Source organism: Lichenostomus cassidix, chromosome 12, assembly GCF_008360975.1.
Source record: "Lichenostomus cassidix isolate B80296 chromosome 12, HeHo_3.0, whole genome shotgun sequence".
NCBI classification, from domain to species: domain Eukaryota; kingdom Metazoa; phylum Chordata; class Aves; order Passeriformes; family Meliphagidae; genus Lichenostomus; species Lichenostomus cassidix.
This window is the reverse complement of record NC_139493.1, coordinates 17349168-17375957: the sequence shown is the minus strand read 5'-3', so window position 1 is coordinate 17375957 and position 26790 is coordinate 17349168. Positions and strand designations below refer to the sequence as shown.

Here is a 26790-nt window from a genome sequence, read left to right as displayed (position 1 = left end):
CACATTTCACCGTACAAAAAAACTAAATATCAGAGTCCTCCCAAAATTCACTTCACATCAAAAAGTAGATCACACTCCCCTGTTCTTACCACAGCCTAAAAATAGCTTCCTTTCAGGGAACATCTTTTGAATGCAAATACGTAAGCAAGGGGGAAAAAACTCCCCGTGAAAAGAAAAGGAACAGACACCTCGGAAAGGTTTCCAAATCTGCCAAGTGGCCACCTCCCTGCAGAGCAGCTGCTGTCTCCATGTTCCCTGTGCATTACATTAGGGGAAAGCATATGGTGCTGAGAGCTGGCACGGAGCACTTCCTTCCCTGCCCTGCTCAGCTCCCAATCTATCTGCCAGCAGCAGCCTCCTTGCAGATTGTTCTTGACAATCCCTTGCAGAAGCTGCTGCCTCTCCGCCTTCCTGCCGTGCTGCAGCTAAATTTATTTCTCGCTGGATTCTGCGCTTGGTGGCACCTGGAAAACAAGGACAGCCCGATGGGGTTACTCTGGAACAGTCAGCTGGGAAGAGCTTCGTGACTCCTGGCAGGATGGAGCCCTGGGAAAGGGAAAGGCTTGGATTGAGCTGTGGTTTATCCAGGAGAGCTCCAGGATCTTCCCTCCCCACAGCTCACCTGCAAACTGTTCCTCACCTCCTCACCTGAAGATCTCCCCCCAGGCGTGACCCTGGAGAAATCTTTTCCAACCATTTCTCCCAAGCTTTGCGTTATTTACCGAAAACATTTCAACTGCAGCTCAGATGGGAAAGAAAGCCCAGACAGATGTTCCAAAAGCAGTGGTTACAGCCAGCACATCGAAATAGGTTTCTAGGTCAAAGTACAGCTGCATTACCAAGGCTTAAAAATACCAATCCAAAGCCAGTATTGACCTGATACTGAATTCGGATTACAAAGGGAGTTTTCAAAGTTGTTTCACTGGGAAATAATTGACCAATAAAAGGTTTGAAGAAGAAAGATAAAACTCTGGGCATAACTTAAAGAGGTGCTCCAACTTCTAAAATTAGATTAGGAAATATTTCCCATTTTTAGCATAACTCTTTAGTAAACTTCCCTTTTCTCACTGCCCTTTCTGATGTGAGGAGAGAGGAGTGTGCGAGAAAATCCAAGTGGTTCTTCTAAATTAAAATGTGAGGATTTCACATATTATCTGAAGTCTTAAATTGTTGTATGTAACTCTCCTGTGTTCTACAGATTGAACTACTCCTTTAGAATAACCATGACTGCAAATATTCTAATTTATTTACATAAAAAATGAGCTTGGCTAGAATACTGTATCACTGTTGAGTGTTCTATTTCAACCTCACAACAGGAAAACAGGCAGGAAAACAAAAGACATTTAAAATTGAATTGCAAAAGACTTCTAAGTCATACTCTATTTACTCAAACAAAACAGAAAATGGACCAGGATGTGCAGGAATTTTCTCTGTATATTTAAGCATGATAAATGTAAAATTTAAAATAACAAAGGATGGATGCTGTTCAAACCACGTGACATTTTTATTTTTTAATTCCTAATACTATAAAAAGAACTACTGAAAAACTATAGTGCTATCAAATTAGAGATATTCCCTCATTACATAATTTGAATTAATATTTTAATGTACAATATCTTTAAAAATACTAAAACATACTAATTTATAACCAAATGTTCCATCTTTTCGTAGATGCAGGTTTCTTCAACTGACTTCAAGCTAAACCAACAGAGCTTTAGAAACAACAGTTTATCATAGAGAAAAGCTGCAAAACGAGAGGGGTGAGTCCTTTTCAGCCAAGGATTAAGAACTGAAAACCTTATTTAACTAAAAAAAGTTTCCCTTTACAAAATGGTTCCAGAAGCTCTGCTGGCCATCAGAAGGCAGTGCAATACCAGCCTTCAGCAGGTTCAGTTTGTATTTAGAATTTCTCTGCTATTCTGGTGCCACAGCAAAGGTTGAACCCCAGCTGGCAACCAAAAATGGAGCTCCTTGCTCACTACCCCTTCGGTAGTGAAATAAATAGGAGGAATAATAGGAATAGTAGGAATAAATGCTGTGAATTTATTTTCATAAAGTCTTTATGTAGGAATAAAAATCAGTTTTTACATCTGGGTAAACTCTGATCTTTGCAACCCTTAAGGAGAGATCTTTAATAATAAAAATAAAGAATAAAGAAGAAGAAGAGTAAGAATAAGGATAAAGAATTGAATAAGAATAAGAAAGAATAAGAATAAGAATAAGAATAAGAATAAGAATAAGAATAAGAATAAGAATAAGAATAAGAATAAGAATAAGAATAATGTTGCAAATTTATCCTCACACTATTTGGAATTTTCAGTGGTTTCCATGCTGGTGGTGGATGAGTCTCTGTGTTTTCCACAGAGCAGGATGCTTTATGAGAGCAAACAGCTACTTCCCAGCTCAGAACCCTCACTGCAAGGTCCAGGGCTGCTGAACTTCAGTTAAAATAAAGGCAAAAGTCACTTTGAATTGGGGCCACAGAAGGGACTGGAGAGGAGCAGTTAATGACTTGGGGCTGGTTGTGTAACCTCTGTGGCACCAGGAGCCCCGGACTGCAGGACTTCTCTGTCCTGAGCTCACTCATTGCATTTAAAGCCAAATATTTCACACTTTAATGGTGGTTCTTCTTCTTTTGCACAGTGCTGAGTAGATCAACATGGGTGCTCCTATTCACTTATATTGTGTCTGTTCACCAAAAAGTAAATTTCTCTTCTTTTTTCCTTCAAAAGGTTAAAAATATTTATCCACTGAATGGATATAAATCTCTGCCTTTACTTCATTTCAATTCCCAAGAATGAGAGGTCCACATCCCTTAAGGTCAGAGAGCTTCTGAATCCCTGACTTTGATCAGTTTGCACCATTTTTTTGAGTCCAACGATTGCACATGCATAATTTCAAAGCCCTGGAATTTGGCTCCATCTCTCAGGAAAATGGAACCAAACAAATCACCTCAAGTTTGCACTCTTTAGGCACCTGCAGCCACCACCAAAAGCCTCTCAAAACCAAGGCAATTTATTCCAAATCCTGGCTGACAGGCAATGAATTGCCAGCTCATCCCACATCTAGACAACCTGAAATGAAAGCAGAATGGAACATGCACAGGAGATGTAAAATGTGAAGACTGGGATCAAAAATCTAAACAAAGAGGTGCCTAAAGAGGTGCTCCAACTTCTAAAATTAGATTAGGAGATAATTCCCATTAGGAATTAATAATTCCATTAGAAATTCTAATAATTCTAATAATTCCATTAGGAAATAATTCCCTTTTTTACCATACCTCTTTACTACCTCTTTACTAAACCTCCCTTTTCTCACTGTCCCTTCTGATGTGAGGAGAGAGTAGGAGGAGAGAGATCATTTTATAATCACAAAGTTCTACATGGAGTTGTTACTCTCATGGCTGGTGAAGCTCCTGAATTACCTCTTGTTGAATATCCCTCATGGCTATTAAACCCCTTTAACTATCAGCTCTGCCCAAACTCCCCAGGAAAAGGCTACCAGGAATTTTGGTCTCGTTACTGTACCAGCTGAAGCAGCAGCTCATCTGTGCACAGAACAATGGAATTATCCAGGTACAACTGCACTGTTTGCCCTCCCACCACAGCTGGAAGATATTCAAAGATTTCCTGCCTCCAATTAGCTGGGATCAGGGTAATGATTTCATTTTTAGGGTGTAATTATTGCATGGTTTCCCCCATGATGTGAAGGCAGCTCTGAGCACGATGCCACAATCTCAGGCAGTGCTATGCCACCAAATCCTCCTGCTGCTGCTGCTGGAGATGAGGCCAAGTTTGGTCAGCTAGAAATTGCTCTCCAAATGGTGCATTTCAGCATCTTGCTGCAAGCCCAGCACGGCAATCCCCCCTCCGAGGGACCAGCTGGGATTATGCAATGGATCAGGGTGACATTTCCCAGCAGCCAGGCTGATGTGGCTCACTGAATACGGACTCGTGCTCCTTTCAGCTCACAGAACAGCAGCAAGGCAAAAAAGGATTCAGCCCATGAATTCCCCCATGAGAGGTTGGGGAAGGAGGGGAAATCAGGCGTGAAGAACACACTGAGGGGCTGGGGTGACACTGCCCACCCTCCCTCTCATTGACTCTCACCTATTTTTACATCCAGAGAGAGTTTACACTTTGCCCTGAGTTTTAATAGCAAATAATTAAATCGTCCTTTTAATTTGAAGGACAAATTTGCCTTTGGTTCATTAAGGGGGAAAAAAAAGGCAAAAAATACTGCCACAAACATGAAAGTTGTTGAGTCTCCTCACTAGAGAAAGATGGAAATGTCAGGTTCGTGAACAATTTTTTGAAAATTAGGGAGTTGCTCAGGGCTGTCTCCCTCTAGAGGGGGAGACTCTACAACCTCTAGAGGCAACCTGTCAGCCCACCCTCCCTGCTAATTAAAACAAAAATTAGTGTTTTTTAACCAGAAGTACATTTATGCAACACACCACAGTGCAAATAATGAACTCTGCCTTGTTATGACACCACTGATTATGTTATGATTAGGATACTTGGTATTTCCAGATGAGATTAAACTGAATTTTACTGGCACAGATTTGTCTCCACGTTTTCTCCAGAGGAATCTTGGCATATTTATTGCACTACAAGATATTAGTCATCCATATTTAGGGACCTTCCTATTGTTATTGATCAAACCCATTCATACATTCCCTTAAAAGGTGCCATGTCATGATAATTTGGCTCTAAATTCAGAAAATTCCCTATTCCCTTTCCAACTATGGCCACTAAAACCTGCACTCTTGTCTTTTCACACAGCCCCAGGGAACTGGCAACTGTTGGATTTATTCTGCTGCCACCCCAGCTTTAGGTGCAACGAGAACTCTTGACAAGTAACCTATATAATCAAAGTAATTGGGCACAGCAATTGTTATTAACTAACTTTAATTAACAACTAATTTACTTTAAATATCTCTAAGAGCAAGGATTCTGTTGGAGTTTGCTATAAAGAAAGCAAAATTATTTCTCCCCTGTTACCAATACCTTCAGAACACAGGCCAGAAGTGATAAAGGTACAATTTCTAAACCAAACTGCTTCAAATTAAGAGCAGATTAATTGATTTCATAAATTTCTAATGCTTTCTCCCATCTATTTGGCCAACATTTCCCAAAGTATCATGAGCAGCAACCGAGCTGAGCATTTTTCATTCCAAAAGAGAAACTGCACTTGCTGGCAGGGCTGGAATTGGTGCCTCCTTAACGAGACCCCAGAGCTGCTGCCTTGGGTTAAACCTGGGTTAAACCTGGGTCAAAGCTGGGTCAAAGCTGGGTTAAACTCGGGTTAAACTTGGGTTTTAGGGCCTGGGGGGGCCAGGCTGGCTCTGGGAGAGCTGCAAGCAGAGAGCAGGACCCGAACAGGACACCAACAGGACATCAACAGGGCACCAACAGGACACAAATGATACACCAACAGGACACAAACAGGACCCAAATGGGACCCAAATGGGACACAAACAGGACACCAACAGGACCTAAACAGGACCCGAACAGGACACCAACAGGACACAAACAGGACCCAAACAGGACCCCAACAGGACACAAACAGGACCCCAACAGGACCTAAACGGGACCCGAACAGGACACCAACAGGGCACCAACGGGACCCAAACAGGACCCAAACAGGACACCAACAGGACCCCAACAGGACACCAACAGGACACCAACAGGACACAAAGTGCCTGGGGTGGAGCTCTTCAGGCAGGGAAAACCCAGTTCTGAGCCCATGTCTCCCGTTTAAAAAGTGTCTTTCCAAATTGGACCCAACGCTGGGATTTACATGGGGTTGGCCAACATTAAAAGCTTCAAAGCATCTGCTTTAGGGCCAAACTTCATCTTTTAGATTTAAGGAAACTGAGGTACATTTTGTTCAGTTATAGCAGGGATCAAAGTAGCATCTATACATTTGGAAAATGCCCTTTGAGCCACCCTACCATACTTATTAGTAATTTATCAACAGTTTTCTCCTCACATCTCAAGCCTTTCTCCCACCAAGGCTGCCTAGGAATACATTATTCAATGTTATTCACCATGTGATCATTGAAACTCCTCAACTTTTGTTATCTAGCTAAATTTCTTAATCAAAATTAATCACATTTTTTAAAAAGGAAGTGCATCTCATGCCTGTTTTTGCCTGGCCATCGTGCATGAATTTCAGCCACAAAGTGTGAAACCCATCATCTGTTCCATGGTATCTATATATATCACCTTTCTATTTACATGGCCTTCTCTGTGCTTTTTAGCTCATTAGAAGTGGAAAAACCAAGCAACCAAAACTCCCCCTCCCAAAAAAACCTCACCAAAATTCAGTGCCACCATCTGAAAAATGTGAGCTGTGACAATGATAAAACTGTAAATGAATTTAATCACACACTAGATAGCAGAAAATGCATGACCTTTACATGTGCACATCAAAAACCTGAATTGCCAAAAAAGAATGAGTATTTACAGGTGGCTGATCTGTCTATCCAGTTTTCACATGCAGAAAACTTACCAATACTCTGCATTGTCTACTTTTCTATTAAAAATATCTCAGATAGGAAAACCAAATTTCTAGAAAGACCAAACCAAAGCAAAGAATAATCTTAATTCTCACTGCCTTTCTGGTGGCACCACAGCTCCAAACAATTTGTACAGTCGAAGGAGCTAAATTTAGCAAGTGCAAAGCAAATGTAGCCACATGAAAAAAGGAAGTTTTTTCACTTGATTGAAGCTCCTGATTATAGCCCATCATAATTATAGATCTCCTCTGTTCATTTCCAGAGTCAGGAGAAGGGTTCTTCAAGCATCCATCTCCAAAGGAGTCTAAAACCACCAGGAGCAGATATTTCACTGCTGATACAAAATGTCCTCCTCTTGACCAGCACTATCAGCTGTGACTATTTTTAAATTGGTTTTGGTTTGTTCCACTGGGGGCTGGGCAGAAAAATGCATGAGCTCGAGTGGATTTAATCTCTTCGAGCAATGCTAATCTAGTATTTTCTCAGAGGGATTTTTGTGCATGCTTGGTGGGATGATGTTTGGGATGCAGTGGGAATTCAGTCCTCTGGCCAGGCCCTGTCCCTGTCAGGACAGCAGGAAGGATGCCCTGGCTGGGCAGAGCAGCAGACGGAGCTGCAGCCAAGTTGTGCCTCATTATTCATTCATTCAGCAGGAAACGGGACAGCAGCGATGGAGAGCTGCAACATCGTGGCCTTCTTCAGGGAAAAACTCTCCCAAAAAACCTTGCTGCTCACCTCTTCCAAATACTCAGCCCCTATCACAGTGTCACTGAGCACTGCCAGCCCGCCTCCTCTGGAGTGAAGGGAAATGTGAGGGAATGAAAGTGGAAAGGATAGGAAAATGACAATGGCATAAGAAACCTGCAGTGGAGCTGTTTAATATGCTCAAGACTTTCCTTTGGTGCTGTGGCCACTGAGCCACACCTTGAGCCCAGCATCCTCCAGGATTTCCCATGGAGAAGAGGTCCCAGCGTCCCCACAAGGACTCCCAGGGGCCAGCCAGGCTCTGCTGCTCTGTGTGTTCCATCACAAATGCATTTATTCCATTTATCCTGCATTTTTATAACTTCCAGAAGCTCCATTTTCCCATGCAACGAGCCTGCAAAGCAGCTCTGTCATTTCCCCAGCGATGCTAAGGGGCTGCATGGCTTTCACTGAATTAAAACAACCCAGCAGCCTTTCCTTTGAAATCTTCCTGTCTCCTCCGTGAGGCTCCGGCTGGGAAAAGGATTTTGTGGAACACATCTCCTGCCTCCTCCCTGCCAAAATCCTGTGCCCCTGAGAACCTGGATCCATCACAGCCACGAGCCTTTGGGAAGCCAGAGCCCCTCAGGAATCCCTGGGAACGATTCTCCAGCATCCCAGAGATTTTTCTGGCTCATTCAGAACCATCTCGAAAAGCACAAAACCAGGATTTTTGGCCACCTGGCCATGCTCACTTGTAAATAACCCAGAAATGTGATTGTTTGTACCCCAAAGGAGCCAAGAGCTTCACACACAAGAAGAGAAAACTGGAAGCTTGACAGAAAAATGGGTTCTACCTAGAGGAGAAAGCAGGAATGGGAAATTGAAGCATAGATTTTACTTGTCTTATATTCAATAGCAACTTTCTAAACTACCTGTGACTCAAAAGAAATATAATGTTGTGCTTACATTGACAGAAAATTATTAGATCTTGTGAAGTGCAAGATCAGTCACAAAGAATAGCAATGAAAGTCAATTTAAAGCCTTGTTTAGGTCTGCAAAGTAATTCCTGCCATTGATTGCTCTGAAATCAGCAGGTTTTCTGTCACAGACTTTATTCCTGATCCATTGTACTTCAGATCTTGTACCAGCTGAAGATTTTTTGGTGACTGGTTGGGGTTTTCCCCCCAGAGAAAAACCACATTGCAGCTCTGAGAGTAAAAATGAAGCACACTAAAACTACATTGTATATAAAATATATCTTTACACGACATAAATCTGAAAGGAAATTAATGTCACATTTCATTATGAGGTGATTCACCGACCACATTGATTTCTACTCAACCTGTTTGTGTAGCTTGGATCCTAAAACAACCACCATTTTCTGCAAAATTGGTATTAAATCATCACAGTGGAGCTATTATCTTCCTGTTCCTCAGACTGAGAGCACAAAGAAAACCTGCATTCAAACAAATGTGCCTGAAGTAATTGGCTTACCCCAACTCGTGTAAAAACAAAAGCTCCCATCAGGAAAACATGCTCCCTGAGAACACTGAGAATATTCCCTGGAAAGTGTTAGCACCACATCCCCACAGCACATCAATCTGCTCCAAGGTGTGATGGCTTCACCTCAGCAGGGCAGCAGAGGCACGAAATGAAGCACAACACTCTAAAATCATTCCTTGTGCCAACAGATTTAAAAAAAAAAAGAAAAAAGGAAAAAAAAAAAGAAAAGAAAAAAGGTCCTAAAATGATCAGACAAGAAGAAGCAAGATTTATAAATCTAGATGAAAACACACTGTGGAACACCTTGCAGGAAACAGTGATTTTTTTAAAGCCTGTGCTTTTGGGAAGAGCTGGAGGTTATCCCCATAAATGACTCTTCTCATGCCAGGACAAGATGAATGCAAGACAAGAACTTGAACATGAGATAAATAACATAAAAGAAAATCCTATGCAAGGCAATAGGAAAAACATTTGTTGCATCATAGCAAGGTAAAAATCTAATTTATTGCTTTTTGTAGCAACAAGAAGAAAAAAAATCAAGCTAATATATGAAATTATATCCCTATGGATGGGATGGGATGGGATGGGATGGGATGGGATGGGATGGGATGGGATGGGATGGGATGGGATGGGATGGGATGGGATGGCCCCACTCCCATCCCTGTTCCCTGCTCTCCCTCTGCTGCTCCCAAATCCCTCTCTCCCTGGGCAGCTGACTCCGTTCCACCCCTCTCAACTCGAAAAACCCCAAGATTTGATTAAAATCCATTAAAATCCTGGCAAGACAAAGCCCCTGTGCCAAGGCAGGGAGAGCAGCACTGGGATAGGGATGTGTCCCACCCCAGCCTGCCCTAAACACAGTTATTTCAATTATTAAGTCAGTTGCTAATTTAGGGAGAAAAGCTCTATTTGTACCTCTCATTCTACCCCACCCCAATGGCAAGTGATGTGTGAAGATCATTACTATCTGCTAATTACCACTCCTAGAAGCACAGACAATTAACTACATGATCTATTATCCCTGATAATTATTATTTACACAGTAAATAATATGGACAATATAGGTTGGGTTTTTTTCCCTGCCTGATTTATTCTGAGAAAATGCTTACCAAGGGCTTTAGGAAAAGTTTTAAAGAATTGTTGTGGGGGATTTTTTCAGTGATGATTGTCTTGCTTATGGATAGAAAGATTCTTTGTCTGTTCCCATCCATAATTTATGGCTACTTACACAGCGGTGTAATGCTGGGTACAAAATACAAAATACCAAAAAATCAGATTAAGATATTGATTTCCCCATAATGGGAATCATTTTGCCTAGGAAATAAAACTTCTTACAAAATATACAGATTTTTAGAAATCAGTTCAATCAATTCTCAATCAAATCAACCAAGTTTTTCATTTAAAATGGCTCGAAGGCACCATTTAGCTGGAGATACAGATGATATTTTGATGCCATCACCTGAGCTCTTCAAAAACAAGAGCACACACAATTTTCAGCAATTTCCAGCAGCAAATGAATGTGCTGAAAGCAGCCAATAAATGACTTACAAGTTGCTTGATTTCTAGGATTCCTTCCTGATCTAAATCCACCCTGCTCTGCTGGAAGGTGCCACCCTGAAAACTGATTTTCTGCTCAGCAGATTTTCCTCTGGGTTTCTCCTGGTATCCCAAATTTTGTAACAACTTGTGCCCCTGAGGCTGCAGAATCCAAACTGTGAAACCTGGAGCAGTTTCATGAGTCCATCCAAATCCCCTTGTTCTTTTTGTTCAGACAGGGAGCAAAACAAGGATCCTTGAATTCCTTTCTCAGTTCCTCTCACACATTTTTCTGAACCATTCTCTTGGCTTTAATAACCCAAGGAGAGGATTTTCCAACCTAAATGTATCCCACAGGACAGTGCAGTAAGGAGATTCCTGTTGCTCCTTCCTCTTGCCTCCCTCAACCCAAACCAGTGACACCAACAATGATGGTCCAGTGCCACTGCATGGGCTAAGATGGAAAAATTAATGTTCCTTCCTGTTTATTGATTTCCAGTATCATTATGTGAGGATAAAACCTTCCACAGACCTATCCTTCCATAAAATGCCTGTCCAACAGCACTTCTCCTCCTCACCATCCTTCAAACACAACTGATGAAATCCTGACAGTGTCTGAAGGGAGAATTTCCTTTTGAGCAGTGCCTGAGGAGAGCAGGCAGAGATAAACAAACATGATGAAGGATGGGCACTGCTGAATTGGCAGCACAATTCCCCCAAGCCCTTCTGTGCCAACACCAGCACTGCAGATCTCCCTGTGGGTAAAGCCTGGATCTGTGAGGAGAACACACAGGAAAACAGGAAAAACCCCACTGGAAAGGGGGAACATGATGGGAAGAACTTTGCAAGCTCTGCTGCTGCCAAGCCAGAATCAGCTCTGCCAGTTTCCCCTTTCTTTTCCCCTCAGTTTGCCCTCCCTGCAGCTCTGTTTTCAGGGTTCTCACTCCTTTCTCCATTCTCTCTTTGCTCCCAAAGCTCTCACAGGCAGCTCAGCCTGGACTGGCCACTTGACCACCTGATAATTCACTGATTTTGTTTTCCCAAAGATTTCAAATCAACACCTGGAGCTGCCACTTTTATTTGTGTCTTAATGTCAGTGGCAGGGAACTACAGAAGGAATGAAACAGCATTTAGGCCATGCCAGTTACTCTGCTGTCATTTAAAGTTATCATAAATGAAAGCTTTCCTCAATCAATACTTACTACATTTCTTTTTACCACTTCTGTGCCCATTTCTGGGCTCATATTTTGTGTCTGGAGGGTTTTTTTAAGTATCTATTTGGAGTTGTTATTAGCAGCAACGGGTGAACTAAGCTGGAGGAAATAAGAGCTGAATTGAATTTCCATGTACAGCAAAAATAAATGGGAAAGTTCTCTGTATTTCAACGCAAGAAACAAAGGAGAACAGGTTGGGAGCAAATCATACCTAGGAGTAAAAATACCTTTGCAATTCCATATGCCAAAATAACTGAAAAAGGCAGTTTGGAGGTCAAAAGCTCTTTTCTTATGGTTCTCCTTGGAATAAAAAGGGAATTCTAGTGCCATGCAATGGCAGTTTCATTTAGCAGAGTGCCCTTGGCAGACAGCTCAGCTGCTGTAGCCTCAGGACACAGAAATTCCCTGATTTTCTGTGGATAGGTATGCCCTAAACTGATCTACTGGGGCTTGAGCTTTTGTAAAAATGAAATCAAAAAATATTTCCTAAACAATTAGGGTCTCCTTGTCCCTTTCCATTTGCAAAACAAGACTTCAAATAAAGACAGAGAAACAGAAATATATATAAATATTATATATATATAATATAAATATAAATACAAATAAATAGACAGATAAAGGCAAGGTCTCTGCTCTGTCAGATAAGAATTAGGGAGCCACAGCAACTACTGTTTAAAAGGTGACATTTCAATCCTCTTTCCCATTGCCAATAACTTTATATATTAGTGTGGGGGAAAGTATGGAAAAATCTATAAACATACCTACTACTCCTCAGGTTTTGAAATTATTTAGTAGGAAACTTCCAAATCCCCATATTCCCCAAAACAATCTTTAAGTTGTTTTCCAAAAGGCCTTGCTACATGGAAAGTGTTGAAATGATGAAAGGCAACAGGAAATGGAAGTAATTTTCTGTTGGCCAATTAATATATATATAATTATTGAGGCTTTTTTAAAATCTGATCAAAGAAATTTTAAAAAGTCAAGATTAATTCAAGTATTTGATGAATAAAATTCAGTCTTTGATTAGGAAAGAAATAAATCTCTAAGAAAGAAGCATATTTTGCCCTTTGCACACCTTTTTTTAAAGGCTGTTCCTGACAGGAACACTGTGTTTCCAACAACCCAGAGAGCTGCACGTGCTTGGGATGTAAATCTGTTCTCCCAAATCAAAGAACCTTCACCTGGCTGCCCCATCCATGCTCCCAGTGCCAACAACAGATCTGCATCTATTCTTGCAGAGCAGCTCTTGGGCTAAAATCTCATTTTCCATTACTTTCCCCATTTCACTTCTGCAGAATGTCATTCCTCCTGATAGTTTCTATATAAAAAGGGTTAGCTACCTGCTCTGCCTTTCAGCTGCCATAAAATTGTCTATACTCTTTCTGGTTTATTTAATTTACTCTTTCAGGTTTTATCTAACACAGGACTTTTTATTCCACAAGTTTTCCCAGGTCACATTCATAACCTGATGAATGTTTACTAACAAACAGAACAACACATTTTCACTTCATTTCCTGCAGGAGAAGGGAGTGAATGTGGAAAGGTGGGAATGTTTTGCACTTTCTTGGGACATCTCTTCCTTTGGTTGGAGGTTTGCCACCACTCTGTGCAAATGCACCAAATCCCAACCAGAACAGCACTGCAAATCCCTCTGCAGACCCAGATATTCCCCCAGCACAGGCACAAGGAACTTTTCCTCCCTCAGCACCCATCAAGCAGCAAATGAAAAGTCTTTGCTAAATCCTCACAACAACAGCTCCAGCTGGGGCTTTTCCACTGTGCTGAAAATGCTAATTGTGGTGTCTTCTTAATCAAACACATCCCACCCAGCCAGCAGGAATCACAGGCCTCCAGGAAATTAAAAGAAGAAATACCTTTCTAATTAAAACTGAAATTATGGAAGCAAGGGCTGCACAGAAGAGCTCAAAGCAGTGGTTTAGGTTTTTGGTGTTTCATTATTCCTCCCCGCTATCCAAGATCAAGGTGCTGCTGTCCAGGTGCAATCAAAGTACTCCCAAAATGCAAAGTTTGCTCTCAGAGAGGCTTTGCAGTCCCCATCACAGCTCACAGGCACAAATGCATGAAGGCTGATTGAATTCCATGTGGGAAAGCCATTTGAACCAGGAGCACTGAACAGCAAGCTTTGCTGGGGAAAAGCTTCACACCAACAGCACAAAAGTTGCTCTGGAGCGAATGGGATGCAAAATCAGCTCACCCAGCAAGTTCATCTTGGAAAGCATTAAAAGGGGCTATATTTAATGATGCCATTGTTCAGTTGGAATAATTTAATGGTGTTTAATTTCTCAGGGAAATTCAAATCTTTTATCCCAAGCGCTGATATTATTCCCTTTTTATATTTTTATCAATGGTTAAATTGCCCCTTAATCAAAAGACAATGCAAGAGGGAATATTTCTCATTCAGCAGAGCATCCTGGCTAATTTTATGGTCCCATATGTGATCCCTCTGAACAGAAGTTCACACAAAGAGCAATTTACAGCACACACGGAGCTGGGGAGCTAAAAATAGAATATGCAAAACTCAGTCTTGGCGACGGAACTGCTGCAATGCCCTTTGGGTTTCAGCTGATATTCACAATTTGATTAAACATGCTCAAGGAATGAGTGCACGAGTGTGCATTCGGTGTTAGCAGGAAGGAAAAGAATTCTGTGTATTTCATCCTGGAAACAGCTCCCTCAGGTGCTTTTTACTGCATTTATTTGTGATGCAAAATGGGCTATGGAGCAATGTCTCATAGCTTAAAGTTCAGCTTCAGCTTGCTGTAAACTGAATAAACTGAAATCCCCTGAGACTGGAGCTGGCATTCTCGTGGAGTCCATATTGCAAAGCTTTACTTCATAAGATCTAAAAGATCACCATTAATTTTAAACAGGTAAGTTCAAGCAGTCACTGATCTGCATCCAGAGGATTTTGCCCCTCTATCAGTTTCACAGAGAATCAGTCTCTGTGCAAAGCTAAAAAAGCACTGAAATGGTGTAATATTGACTCTATTCAATAGACACACAGAACTAATTTCAACAAGGAGCAATGAAGCCAAGCCAGAGTAAAAAAAATATTAAAATTATATTGAGACCACTTCAGAACTAGTATTGACCAGAAACGTATCATTAAATCACAAGAAAAAGAATATTAAACTTAATATTGCAGATGTGGAAAGCCCTATGCCTTCCTATTCAGAAACCTAGATTTCCCCTGGGATTCAGAGGGGCTGAACTGCTATGCAAGTTGAGCAGAAAACCTTTGGTACTGGGCTTGACCACAAAATAAACAGCAAAATATAAAGCTCTGCATAAGCCCCAGACCTCAGCCCCTGGCTGAGAAACCAACCCTGCCTGCCCTGCTGTTCCCTGGGAAAGAGGAACATTCTGGAAACCTTCTCCCAAAACTCTCCCAAAGCCCAGCTCCGTGCCTTGGCTTCACCCTGTGCATTCAGGATGAGTTTCATTCTCTTTCTCCAGAAGGAAGCACCTAACCTTTCACATTTAAATAACCAAGGTGTATTTTCCTCTCCCCAGCAATCAAGTGTTGCATTGATTGGTGAGAGCAGGAATTACCCAGCAACAGCAAACTCTTCTTGCAGATTGAGAAGTGCCCAAATGAAATTCAAGAAGCTGCTGCCATGAAATATCCACACTGAATTATTACACAGTATTTGTTTTCTCTGATTGTATTTTATAAGACCACTTTTAAAACAAACATGAAGTACATGCCTGGCTTCATTATGCACAGACCTATAAAAAGGACAATACATATATTCATAAACTAAAAAAAAAATTCTATTTGTTCAGCAACATTAACATTCAGCTTGACCTTTCAAAGAACAAATCTATTGGAATTGCTAAAATTTTCAGTCTCTTAATTAGCTCCTTACAGAAGGATCTAATGCCACAAGCAAACAGGGTGTTTCCACTCTGGCCTCCTGTACAGAGTGAATAAAGTAATTCTGGATGTAACTCACTTGAAAACAGAATGAATAAATGTCATTAACCTCACTGATTTATCCAATCCAATTTATGCTCTTTGAGAATTAATTGAAATTTCTTAGACACACAAAAATCATTTTGCAGATATGAAGTCTCAGTGAAAACCAGAGATGTTACCACACATTTGTGTTGCCAAATTTATCTACACCAAAACTGGGCCACCCCAATCTAACGACAGCAGGAGTTTTCCAAATGTCTCATGCTCTTCTACCTACAAGTAAATCTCTGTACTTGAAAAAACCAACAGGATATACAGTTTTTACAGCACCTGTCCTCATTTTGAGGACCTCAACGCTATTTAACGCTTCATAATCAACAACAGGATGTTAAGGAATTAACACTGCTCAAAAAAAAAATCACACCTCTGGTGCTGGATGATTTTTGCTTTTTGCTTTTTTCTTTTTTCTATTTGTAACCTTGCCAGTACTTTTCTCCACCCTTTTCCCCGGCTAGAAAGACCAAAGCCATGGCAGAGCTCCAAGGCCTGAGGGCACAAGGCTCCTCTCCTATCTTGCTTCTTCCTGGGAACCGAGGTGGAGAGCAAAATATCCAAGAGACACTGTCATCACCAAGACCAACTGGTAACAGGGCTGGGAGGCTCCAGAGAAGAGAAGGGGCTTAACCTGGGGGGAATGGCATCACCACTTCTCCTCCCAATTGGTACTTTTGATCAATTCTGTTGATTTTGTCCTAAAACCTACAAGACTGTATTCTGCCCTCCGGGGCTGGGCTTTTGTGGATATTCTTCCAGGAGTGCCCCTGGAGCCACAAGAAAAATCCACTTTTCTATGAGCTCCTCGAATCAAATGATCTCGAGTTTCACTGCTAGGCCAAAAAAAAGCAGCACCTCCTTCTGCTAGGCCTAACTGACCCCCAAAAAATGCCCCACTCACCAGGATTTTGGTGGTGTAGGCGCTGTTGATAGCGATGGCGTTGACCAGCAGCTCCATGGTTTTGGCAGGGATGGAGTCGGGGTCGGGGATCTCCTTGTAGTGCACGTCCCCCACGTAGGCCTGCACCACCGTCATGCGGTTGGTGGTCAGCGTGCCCGTCTTGTCCGAGCAGATGGCCGTGGCGTTGCCCATGGTCTCACACGCATCCAGGTGCCGCACCAGGTTGTTGTCCCTCATCATTTTCTGAGGGGAAAAGCCACACAAAGCCAAATGAAAAACCTTCCCGGGTTGTTGTCCCTCATCGTTTTCTGGGGGGAAAAACACAGCCAAATGAAAAACCTTCCCGGGTTGTTGTCCCTCATCATTTTCTGAGGGGAAAAACCACACAAAGCGAAATGAAAAACCTTCCCAGGTTGTTGTCCCTCATCGTTTTCTGGGGGGAAAAACCACAAAAAGCCAAATGAAAAACCTTCCCAGGTTGTTGTCCCTCATCATTTTCTGGGGGAAAAACCACACAAAGCCAAATGAAAAACCTTCCTGGGTTGGCTTGGACCGGTTTTTAAGGTCAGGTATAATTCCTTGCATCTTTAGTCTTGCTGTTGAGAACAGGAATTCCCTAAAACAGAGCCAATAAACCCAAATCCCACTCCCAGGCAGTGCAGGAGTTCTGCTGTCACTTAAGCTAAGTTTATTCAATTTAGCACATTCCTTGCCCTGCTACAACATTTATCTGTCCTTTTAACCTCCACCTTGCACAAATTACTTGTCTATCCATATTTAAACACCTTTTATTAAATAAGTGTGTCTGTAGAGGATTGGGACTCTCCCTGAGGCAATGTTGCCTTTGATAAACTGAAAGAGTTGCATCATTTTCCTGCAGTAAATATGCATTTTAAGGAACAGCTAGAAGAGCAAAGATTAGGTAAAGGAACCAGAAATAACAGCATTTTTTAAACATTATCATATAGCAAACATTTGGGGTTTTTTCTTAGCGCTGCTTGGAATGCCAGGATATTATCTTGCAGCACACAGATGGACCATATATTTTGGGGGAGAAGCAAAAGGGAAAGAGAAAGGGAAAAGAAAAAAGGTGTTAAAAGAAGGACTTCAGGGAAATGAGAAAACATTTTAAAAGCAGCTACAAACTTTATTAGCCAAACCCCATCCTTGAGATGTGCTCCTTTTTCCTAATAATTGTAATATTGGGCTACATTGAAACCAAGATATTCCTTGCTAAACTTCCCAAGTTAATTTGTTTACATGCTAAATGGAAAAAAGCTTTACACCATCTTCATCTAAGATTCCCAGAATGTTTAAATCATCTGCTTAAATTGCTCAAGTAATCCCCAAGTCCAGGATGTTAATCCTCTTTAATTTCCTAATAGAACCATTTTATATCTATTTCAAAGAACTGCAACTGCATTTAAGAAAAACACATGAAAGCTTCAGTGAAACTCTTAATTTCTTTGGGAAACTCTAATTTCTTTGAGAAGTGTTCCTAAAGACTTCAAATCCTTGTCAAAACTTTGCATTATTGCACAAGGAAATCTGAATTATTCTAATCAAAAGACTATTCTACAAAATTATTCTATATCAAAAGACTGGACTATTTTCAGAGTACATTCTGCTCAATAAATTCCTGTCTCCTTGCAAAATAAGTAAGTATTCCTGCTGCTAGATATTCCTGCACTGTGCAGTTTTAAGGAGATGTATTGGAAAATGTATTTACATTTTTATTAGAAATATTTTCAATATAAGTTTATTTTAAAATAACACTCTGAGCACATAATTGCTGCCTGTTTTTCATCACATCTGATAAAACCTGAGGACCAACTCAGCAGTGAGCTCAAGCAAAGAGAAGTTTTCTCCCTGGATTATTTGAATGTTTCTTACCTTTACAGAATAAGCCAGAGAAATAGTGACAGCAAGTGGGAGTCCCTCAGGAACAGCAACCACGAGCACAGTGACACCAATAATGAAGAATTTAACAAAATACTGGACGTAGACAGGAGTGCACTCAGGCAACCACTGCTTCTTGTTGACCACAAAGGTGTCAATGGCAAAATACAGTACCAGGATGATGACAGTGATGGCAGACATCACCAGACCTGGGGAGAGAAATCACCAGTTGCTGTAAACCCAAACACCACTGACAACACCTTCTTCAGAATGAGCAATTTGCCCAGGGACTTGGGAAATTATTCCTTCTTTGTGGCATTTTTCAGCAGTACCAGTAAGAATGATAAACGGCACAATGATGAAAAAACACTGCCAGAATGTATTTCCAGCACTCACACATGGCAGTGCACAAGGAAGCACTGGATTCTAGAGAATTCATTATTAAGCAATGTCTCACTGCTGCCTTTAAAACCTCCCAGGCAGTGCAGGAGTTCTGCTGTCACTTAGGCTAAGTTTATTCAATTTAGCACATTCCTTGCCCTGCTACAACATTTATCTGTCCTTTTAACCTCCACCTTGCACAAATAACTTGTCTATCCATATTTAAATACCTGTTTTTTAAAATAAGTGTATCTGTAGAGGCTTGGGCAAAGGAGTCTCCCCCAGTTTATGCTGCTGTGTAAAATACTGTAGAAAATAAATAAAATAAAATATAGATAAAATACTGTAGAAGAGCCCTACAGATGTGTCTGGGTGGATATAAAGAGGCAATAATGCAGAATAATCCACAGAACAGTTTTTCACTGTGTTTATTTAAATGTGATCAATGCTGGCATTTCCAAGGTGTCCCTTTCCAAAGGAACATTTTCAGGGTGTGTATTTTCATGGGCAGAGATTCAAAAGAGACAGAGACACCAATAGATATTTCACAGAATTCACAAAATATCCCAAGGGTTCCATACACTCTCCCAAAGGCACAGACTGCTGGCAGAACACTCCTCCACAGTTTTGTCCCTGGGTTTGAGGATACAAATTAAACTTTCATTAGAACCCCAAGTTTGCCTCGCTCTGCCCACTGCTGCCTGGCAGGTTTGGGTGAAGCAGTTAAGCCTGCATTTTGGAATAAATTAATTTCTCCCTAATGAGATCGTAGACTAGAAAGAATGCTGTAAATCTCATGTCTTGACTGCAGTTAAATAAAAATTGGTAAAGCTGAAGGATGCTAAGGTTGACAGGAAACAGAGGAGTCAAGGAGATCACTCTGTGCCAGAGGATAAAGGAAAATCCATTAAAATATTGTACAGGCAAATACTCCTGACATTGCAAGGCATCCCCATAGATTGCTCAACAACAAAGAAGAACCAAATGAGGCAATGATTAATTAATTTAATTCCTGTTCCTTGCCACATTCTGGATAGAAATCCCAACACAATCACTTTAGGAGTGATGTTCACATGCCTGCTGAAATAACAAAGAGAGCAAAAGGCAGTGCAGAAAGGTACTTAATTTATGAATTAATGAGCATGGGAAACAAAGGAGAGGAGCTGGAGGAATATGGATTGGGGCAAAGCATTAAATTGGGAATCAGGGATTATAACCCTGGGTTTGGTCACACTCTGTTCAGGAAGAGAAAATTTGGCATCTTGGGGTTGTGTGATCAAGTCCTGGAATGAACTTTAACAGGAATGGGAAAGAGATAATCCAACTGAGGGAGAAGGCTTAGGAAGATAGAACAGAGGTAAAAGGAGGGATCTTCTGTAGGGCCTCAGCCAAGGAGCTGAGATCAAAATCTCCTCAATACCACGAGAAAAACAAACCTAAGGAACTTAAGGCCATGATGGAAGACTTGCACACTCTGCCTACAGAGTGGAGAGGTGCTGCTTTCACCAGCAGGGATCAGATGGCTCTGGATCCAGGAGTCAAAAGAGGTGTTTGTCTGGGGAGAAGGCAGGAATGGGGATATTCAGGGGGAACACAACGACTCCAGAACCAAGGAGAGGGAAATACTGTGTAAATGATACTTTGAGATGAGATTAGAGATTCTGAGACTGTACACTGCCAGGTTCTGAGGGGAGAGGAAATTAAATACGTAATTACTGCACTTGGGAATATTAACTATGAGAAAAGCTGCGTTTCATTTTGATTCAAGTATTCATTACACTCCAAGTTGCCCCAAAGCTTCTTGACAGTCAAAGCTGATTTTTAGGAGAATAAAAGATCTTCAGTACCGCATGCTCTCCTTAGAACAGCTTTAACGTGACCCATTTCCAAATCCAGCAGTAAAACAGTGCCTGTCCCTTCTCAGAACCATTGGCCTCCTGTGGCACACAGGGGTTTGGTGTCACCCAGCCATACCTGCTTTGCCAATCTGCACGGCCAGCTTGGTCAGCTTTCCCTGAAGAACAGACTTTTCCTTCTTGTGCATGTTGGATTTCTTCTTGTCCTTGTCGTCTCCCTCTCCCCCCTCGGCGCTCTTCAGCGGCTGCATCTCCATGGCAGCAGCCCCGTCCTGCTGCTTGGCTGGCAATGCAGAGCACAGCTGTTACCCACAGCTCTCCTCCCTCCCTCTCTCCCAGTGCCCACATCACAGCACCACCAGGGCTGGTGGGACAATTCCCAGGGACAGCCTGGTGCCCGTGCCAGGCAGGTGCCCTGGGGCCCTGGGGGGTGTGCAGGACACAGCACACCCTTGGGGACACGTGGGGATGTGGGCTGTGCCTTGGGGACACCGTGGGTTTGTTTGTTGGCTCTGACCCCCCAGGACACTCTGGCCATACACATACATTGTCACTGAATGTCTCACAGGGACTTGGCGAGTGACAGTGGCAGCGCTGCGGGATTTCCCGGAATGGCAGAGCTCAGTGACAGATCCACATTGCCCTGATTTTGAGATGTCTCACACAATGCAAAGCCCCCTTACAATCACATTTCCAATGCAGACATTTAGAAGGCAATGTGGCTCCCCAGGTGGCCCATGTGTCACCTCTCTGGGCTGCACAGACACCTAGGTGACAGGGGACAACACTGCCATCCACCATTCCAGAAAATCCCTGAGGTATAAAGTTTCCTTAGCATTCACTGATCGAGTAACTCAACCTTTGGGTAATCACCATTCCCCCACTAAAACCACACAATTTCAGGGCTGATCCCCCCTTTCTGGACAGAATGCCAATAGAAGGAAACTTTATTTTAGTGTCCAAGAGAAAAAGGTGTTTCTGACAGGCAGTGACATTGCAGTGTATGTATGTGTATGTGTCTGGTTTATATTGAGCACAATAAATAAAATAGGATGAGATGAAACAGCTTTGCTTTCATGAAGAGATTGTACAAAACCATGCTTGTTCGACCTGGAAATCTAATTTATCTACCTCACCCTGATGCTTATTGATTTAATAGCATTTGATTTGGTACTTTTGTACCATTAACCACTGAGTTTCTCTATCCAGTTTCTGAGCCATCAACTTGGCAATGTTTATTATCTGAGAAAAAAAAAATTATCGTTTAATTTGGTATAACCCAAAGAACTCTTGATAGCTGTGTCTCATATAATAAAAAGGGGAACATGATTTTGCTTCAGAGAAAGCAAAATATTGATTCTAATTTCTTCCTGACTTTGTCTATTAAATAAGAAACTCCTCAGATTCTTAATCTCCCTGTTGTTTATCCTTATAAAAGGCTTTTACACTGCCAAATAACACCTTGGCTTTAAGGTTTCCTTTGCTATTGTTTGACCTTCTCCCTGCAAATGAGAAATGTCCATACAATGCCATCAGACAGCAGAGATGATGAGACAGAAACAAACTGGGCTGGAAAGTCACTCACAGGACATTGGATACACAACTTGCACGGGAAAAATTAATTCAAATGAGCTTTGTGAGATGAAAGGAACATCTACAAATGGTTTATTTACAACAGTCCTCTCCTATATATCTGAAACTTGTGGAAGTGACAATCTCTTGGGTAGGTTTTTGGTCAGGGTTGTTTTTTTGGGGGATTTTTGGGGCATTCTGCATGAACAAGAAGGGCCATTGTCACACACAGGCACAAAGCACAGCTTCTCACTGTACTGTGGGACAGGATTGCACTACATGCTAACAGGACCATTCACATCTCCTTAGGAGCAAAGAGCATTACCTTTGTTCTGGCTGTTCTCCATATTGCCATCCTGCATCTTGCCTAAATGATGAAAAATTCCAACAGACAACAGACAGTAAACAACCTTCAGCCGAGACAGAACACGAAAATGGGGATTCAGATCAGTGGGACACAAAAGCCATGAGCACATCACGGGGAGCTGAGCACCTTCCCTGCCTCTCCCTGCACTCACAGCCTGGCCAGGCTGGTGTGGGACACTGAAATACTAAATATCAGTGTGTGGTTTGGGGGAAATGGCATCAATTCACAGGGGGAAACTAACACAGTGGATCCAGTGGGAAGCTGGATGGGAATAATCTCCCTGAATTGCTGTTTCAGAGGGCTGGGGCTTAAAAACTCTGGATCAGAGCAGTACAGAGTGTGATTTCCTTGATGTATTCCAGAGTTCGATTCATTATGGTACTGAATTGAGGAAAAAATAGAAATAATAGTGTTAATAAATCTAAATAAATGATATGGAAATCAGATATGATTTTTTAATTACATCTTCCTCATCTGGTTGTACTACTTAGCAAATTTCTTTTGGAAATACAAGTGCCAGGTAACCTATATTGAGATTTATCCTAAACATGGATTTACCAAGTGCCTCTTGAATTTCCAATTCGACATTTTATCATTATAGTTTTACCACACCAAAGTCCTTATTCCTTTGTGCCTTTTTTAACTGAAAATTTCATTTGAAAGTGGGTATGAGATAAAAAAGGCAAAATACAATTCCCATACAAAACTTTGGTATTCAGAATAACAACTAAACATTCTCAAATGTATCCAAAATTTCTTGGTGGGATCCCTCATGAAACTTTCACAGTAATATATGAATTTATGGAGAAGACTACTACAAATATTACATTTAAAATGGATGACAGTCTTTTTTTCTCATTATTTAAAATGCACAATAAAAAATAATGCCAAGGCAAATTAAGTTAAAACACCTTCACAGGATTGTTGACAGATTTGAATAAGAAATAGATCACTAGAATTGATAAAAATGTGCCAGCAGGTACATCTTGCTCTTCTGACCACTACATGGATTAATTCTTTGACTCTGCTGTGAATAAATAATAACAACATGGAAAAGCTAAGATGGATCTCTTGCAAGTTGATCTTCTCTCTAAGCAGCAGAGCTCTGCAAACCTCCCTCAAGAGAGCAAAAGTGACCAAATGAGTGTTGCATTTGTTAAAAACAGGTCCCAGTGTCTCCCTGGGGAGCTGCAGAGCCCAGAGCAGAGCCAGGGAGAGGAGATCTCCTGCCCTAAACCATCTCAGTGAGCTCTGCAATAAACACTGAGCACAACTGCCTGTCTGCATTTCCCATTCTATCCCCACCTCGGCAAGAACAGGACCTTGAAAAAATCAGGATCCACCTTGCAGAGCTCTGCACTTTGGCACGAGACAGGAAGCCATGAGGCTGAGCAAAGCCATGGGGCTGAAATTCCCTAGGAAGTTCCCTAGCAAACCTTAGCCTGTGGGGCACAGCTGGGCTCAGTCCTGCCTGGTGGCTGTTTGCCTTGCAAGGGCTCTTCATAAACTTACTGCAGGACAGAAAATATCTCTGGGGATTCTGATTCCTGGCTAGAGCAGAAAGCCTTCCCTAAGAACTGGGAAACATTAATTTAGAGCAGAGTCTGCTCTGTTTCCTGCTCCAGAGATCCTTTGGCAGAGTGCAACTCCAAACCTTGGAGCAGCAAAACTGAAGGATCTTCAACTTTAAAAAAGATAAAAATCACCAAGAAAACCCAAACATGACTGTCACAACTGGCAAACACATCAGAGAGATTATTTTGCTCTGTAAATCAGTCTGTAACTTTAGGACAGATATTTGCTATTTAATAGCATCATTATCATAATAAATGGCACTAAAAATTGAGTGGCTGCCTCAAAGTACCAGGACATAAAATAAACAATAGTAACAACAGTTAAAACTTAGGTATTTTAAAAAATACATTTTTAATATTCTTAATCTATTACAAACAGGTTATAGGGGAGGGGGAAGTCGTCACAGGAATTAGAGTTCAGTTATTTAGAGAGAATAACAAAGAAAAGGTAATTTGGGTAATTAAGATAAAGAAAAGGATGCTGTAAACTATTTATATCTTTCTGTGCCAAAGAGTGTTAAGGCTGCACTTTGCTATAAAATATGAGCAAGGAAATTAAGACAGAAATAAAGGTGAGAGAATCACCACTGCTGAGAGATCCTTTCTCCTTCCAGGTACAAAAACTCCCTCATCCTTCTGAGCTCTGTGCATTGCTGAGAATCATCAAAACGATGAGTATTTGTTAATATTTTCATTGGATAATATGAAGCAATGCTTCAACAATATATTTTTACATAATTCTGCAAATATTTCTTCTTTTCTGTTTGGAATAACAAATAAAATTAAGGTTGTTTGGGCCAGAGAAATCCATCTGAGTTTATTTTTGTCACGTTTCTGAGCAAGGATAAAGAATCAGAAGGTTTAGAATGGCATTTCTGACAACACCTGTGTTCTGCAGCTGATCTGAAAGTTGTGAATTTAAATATAAAATCTGTTGCACATGCCTTTGCCTCACTACATTCCTGTATTTTGGAAAGGACTGGTAGCACCTAGGAAGTTTTAGGTAATTCTTTTATGAATTCAATAAATAACTTCACTTACAATTCAGAAATATATGAATAGAGAAACTTTTAAATGTCTTAAAAACAGACAAATAATATTTAAAAACCATTCAAACTGCAGATTGCTTTGTAGGAACTGAAGCAGTTCAGTAAATACATCAGGATTAGCAGTAGATGTAAAACATTTCAGCAGAGATATTTCTCTGAGCCTGGTGAGGCATTTCTATAACAGTTCCTGTGTTTTCTGAATTCACTTTTAAGTGGAGAATTCTCTAGGATAAAAATGTCAAAAAATCTCACCAACCCACCCTGGAAATCCTGCCTTAGGAAGGTGGCAGTGCTCCACTGGAAGGAAATCAAATTTGGGGCAATTTGCTCTACTAAAAGGAAATCAAATTTGGGGTAAACAAGCTGTAAACAGTGATTGCTGCTTCCCTGATCTTCATTTTTTAAAATTTCCTATACTAAATAGAATACTTTGAAATTAGATGAATTTTCCTGAGTTACTACCTTTCTGCAAAATTATCTGCTCTGTTTATGACCTTAACTTGCAAACTTTCAAAAACTGAACTTATTGTCTGCAGCTCTAACAATGAGACCACCAACAATTCTGTATTTTGCTCTGAGCTCCTAAAACCCAACAGAATTTGTAAAATTTCCTTGGATACAGCAGATAAAACACAGGATGTGTCACAAAATATATGAATTTATCACTAGAGGCTCACTGAGTGAAAACAAACCACTTCTTTTGTGCCAACTGTAGATTGACAATTAAGAATAAAAATAATTTATTTGAGATGTTAATGGGTTGTTTTGCCAGTAATGAGCAACAACATTTCCTGAGCTTGCTGCTTATTCAAGTACATAATTTTTTTCTTATTTTGAGATATTTTGTACACAAAGGTATTAGACTTTAGGTAAAATTTTTTTTTCCAGTCCCACCTCAGGGAGAATTATCAGGAATTATTAAAAATCTTTCTTTCACCCAGGCCAAAGAAGTATGGAGATGAATTTGAGCTCCTTGCTTTGTAATTTACCTTCTCCTTCCTCTCTCCCCTCCCAACCACATCTACATTTTAAGTATTCTCGAACTCATCAGCAGTGCTAACAAGGAATCTGCAGAAATCTGGCATTGGCCATTTCCCAGATCATTCCAAGGCACTCAGACCTGAGTCTGCCTGTCTCAGTTCCCCTCTGAGCACTACATCAGGGCAGCTGAACTGTGCAAAGCCTCTCCTGTCCATGCTGATCAAACACCAGCAGGATTAATTCATTGATCTGCCTCATCTCAGAGGAGCTAAAAGCCAAAACCTCCTCAACTGCACCAAAATTCACTCTGCCCTGGAAAGCCCTGAGTTTGTATCTCTCAGCTCCAGGATAAACATGGACAGTAACTGCTGTTCCTGACTGGAGAGAGGATGATGGAAAATCACATCCCTAATTCAGACACTGATCTAATATCCCCTGGAACTCAATTTCCTCATTAAGCTGAGCATTAACCCAAACACAACAGGTATTTCCCAGGCTGGAGCAGCACAAGGCTCACTCTGAGCACCTTCACCATCCCAGGCTGCTCCAAACCCATCCAGCCTGGCCTTGGACACTTCAGGGATCCAGGGGCACCACAGCTGCTCTGTGCCAGAACCTCTTCAGCCTCACAGGCATGGAGAATAAACCATAACTAATTTCCTGATTTTGCTCTCTAAGGAACCTGGAACCAGGAGGATGGAGGTTCCTACCATGCTCTGGAGATAGTAAATCCTAGTTTTCCAGAATGTTTTT

General features: G+C 41.3%; 1 protein-coding gene across 17 annotated transcripts in view; it reads right to left on the bottom strand.

Annotated features, from left to right (window-relative positions):
* Positions 1 to 26790, bottom strand: part of ATP2B2 (ATPase plasma membrane Ca2+ transporting 2) — a 380463-nt gene that overhangs the window by 52471 nt on the left and 301202 nt on the right. For 16 of the 17 annotated variants that reach the window (XR_014854795.1, XM_085073053.1, XM_085073049.1 and 13 more), the window contains 4 exons: positions 22392 to 22433; positions 20613 to 20777; positions 18252 to 18466; positions 16359 to 16601 (listed from right to left, as the gene is read on the bottom strand). Coding sequence is in view for 16 of the 17 variants with exons in the window: in XM_085073053.1 (XP_084929179.1) it covers positions 16359 to 16601; positions 18252 to 18466; positions 20613 to 20777; positions 22392 to 22433 (665 nt within the window). In the remaining variant the exon portion in view is untranslated. The remainder of the gene's footprint in view (positions 1 to 16358; positions 16602 to 18251; positions 18467 to 20612; positions 20778 to 22391; positions 22434 to 26790) is intronic. The other variant, XM_085073051.1, reaches the window with a different exon arrangement.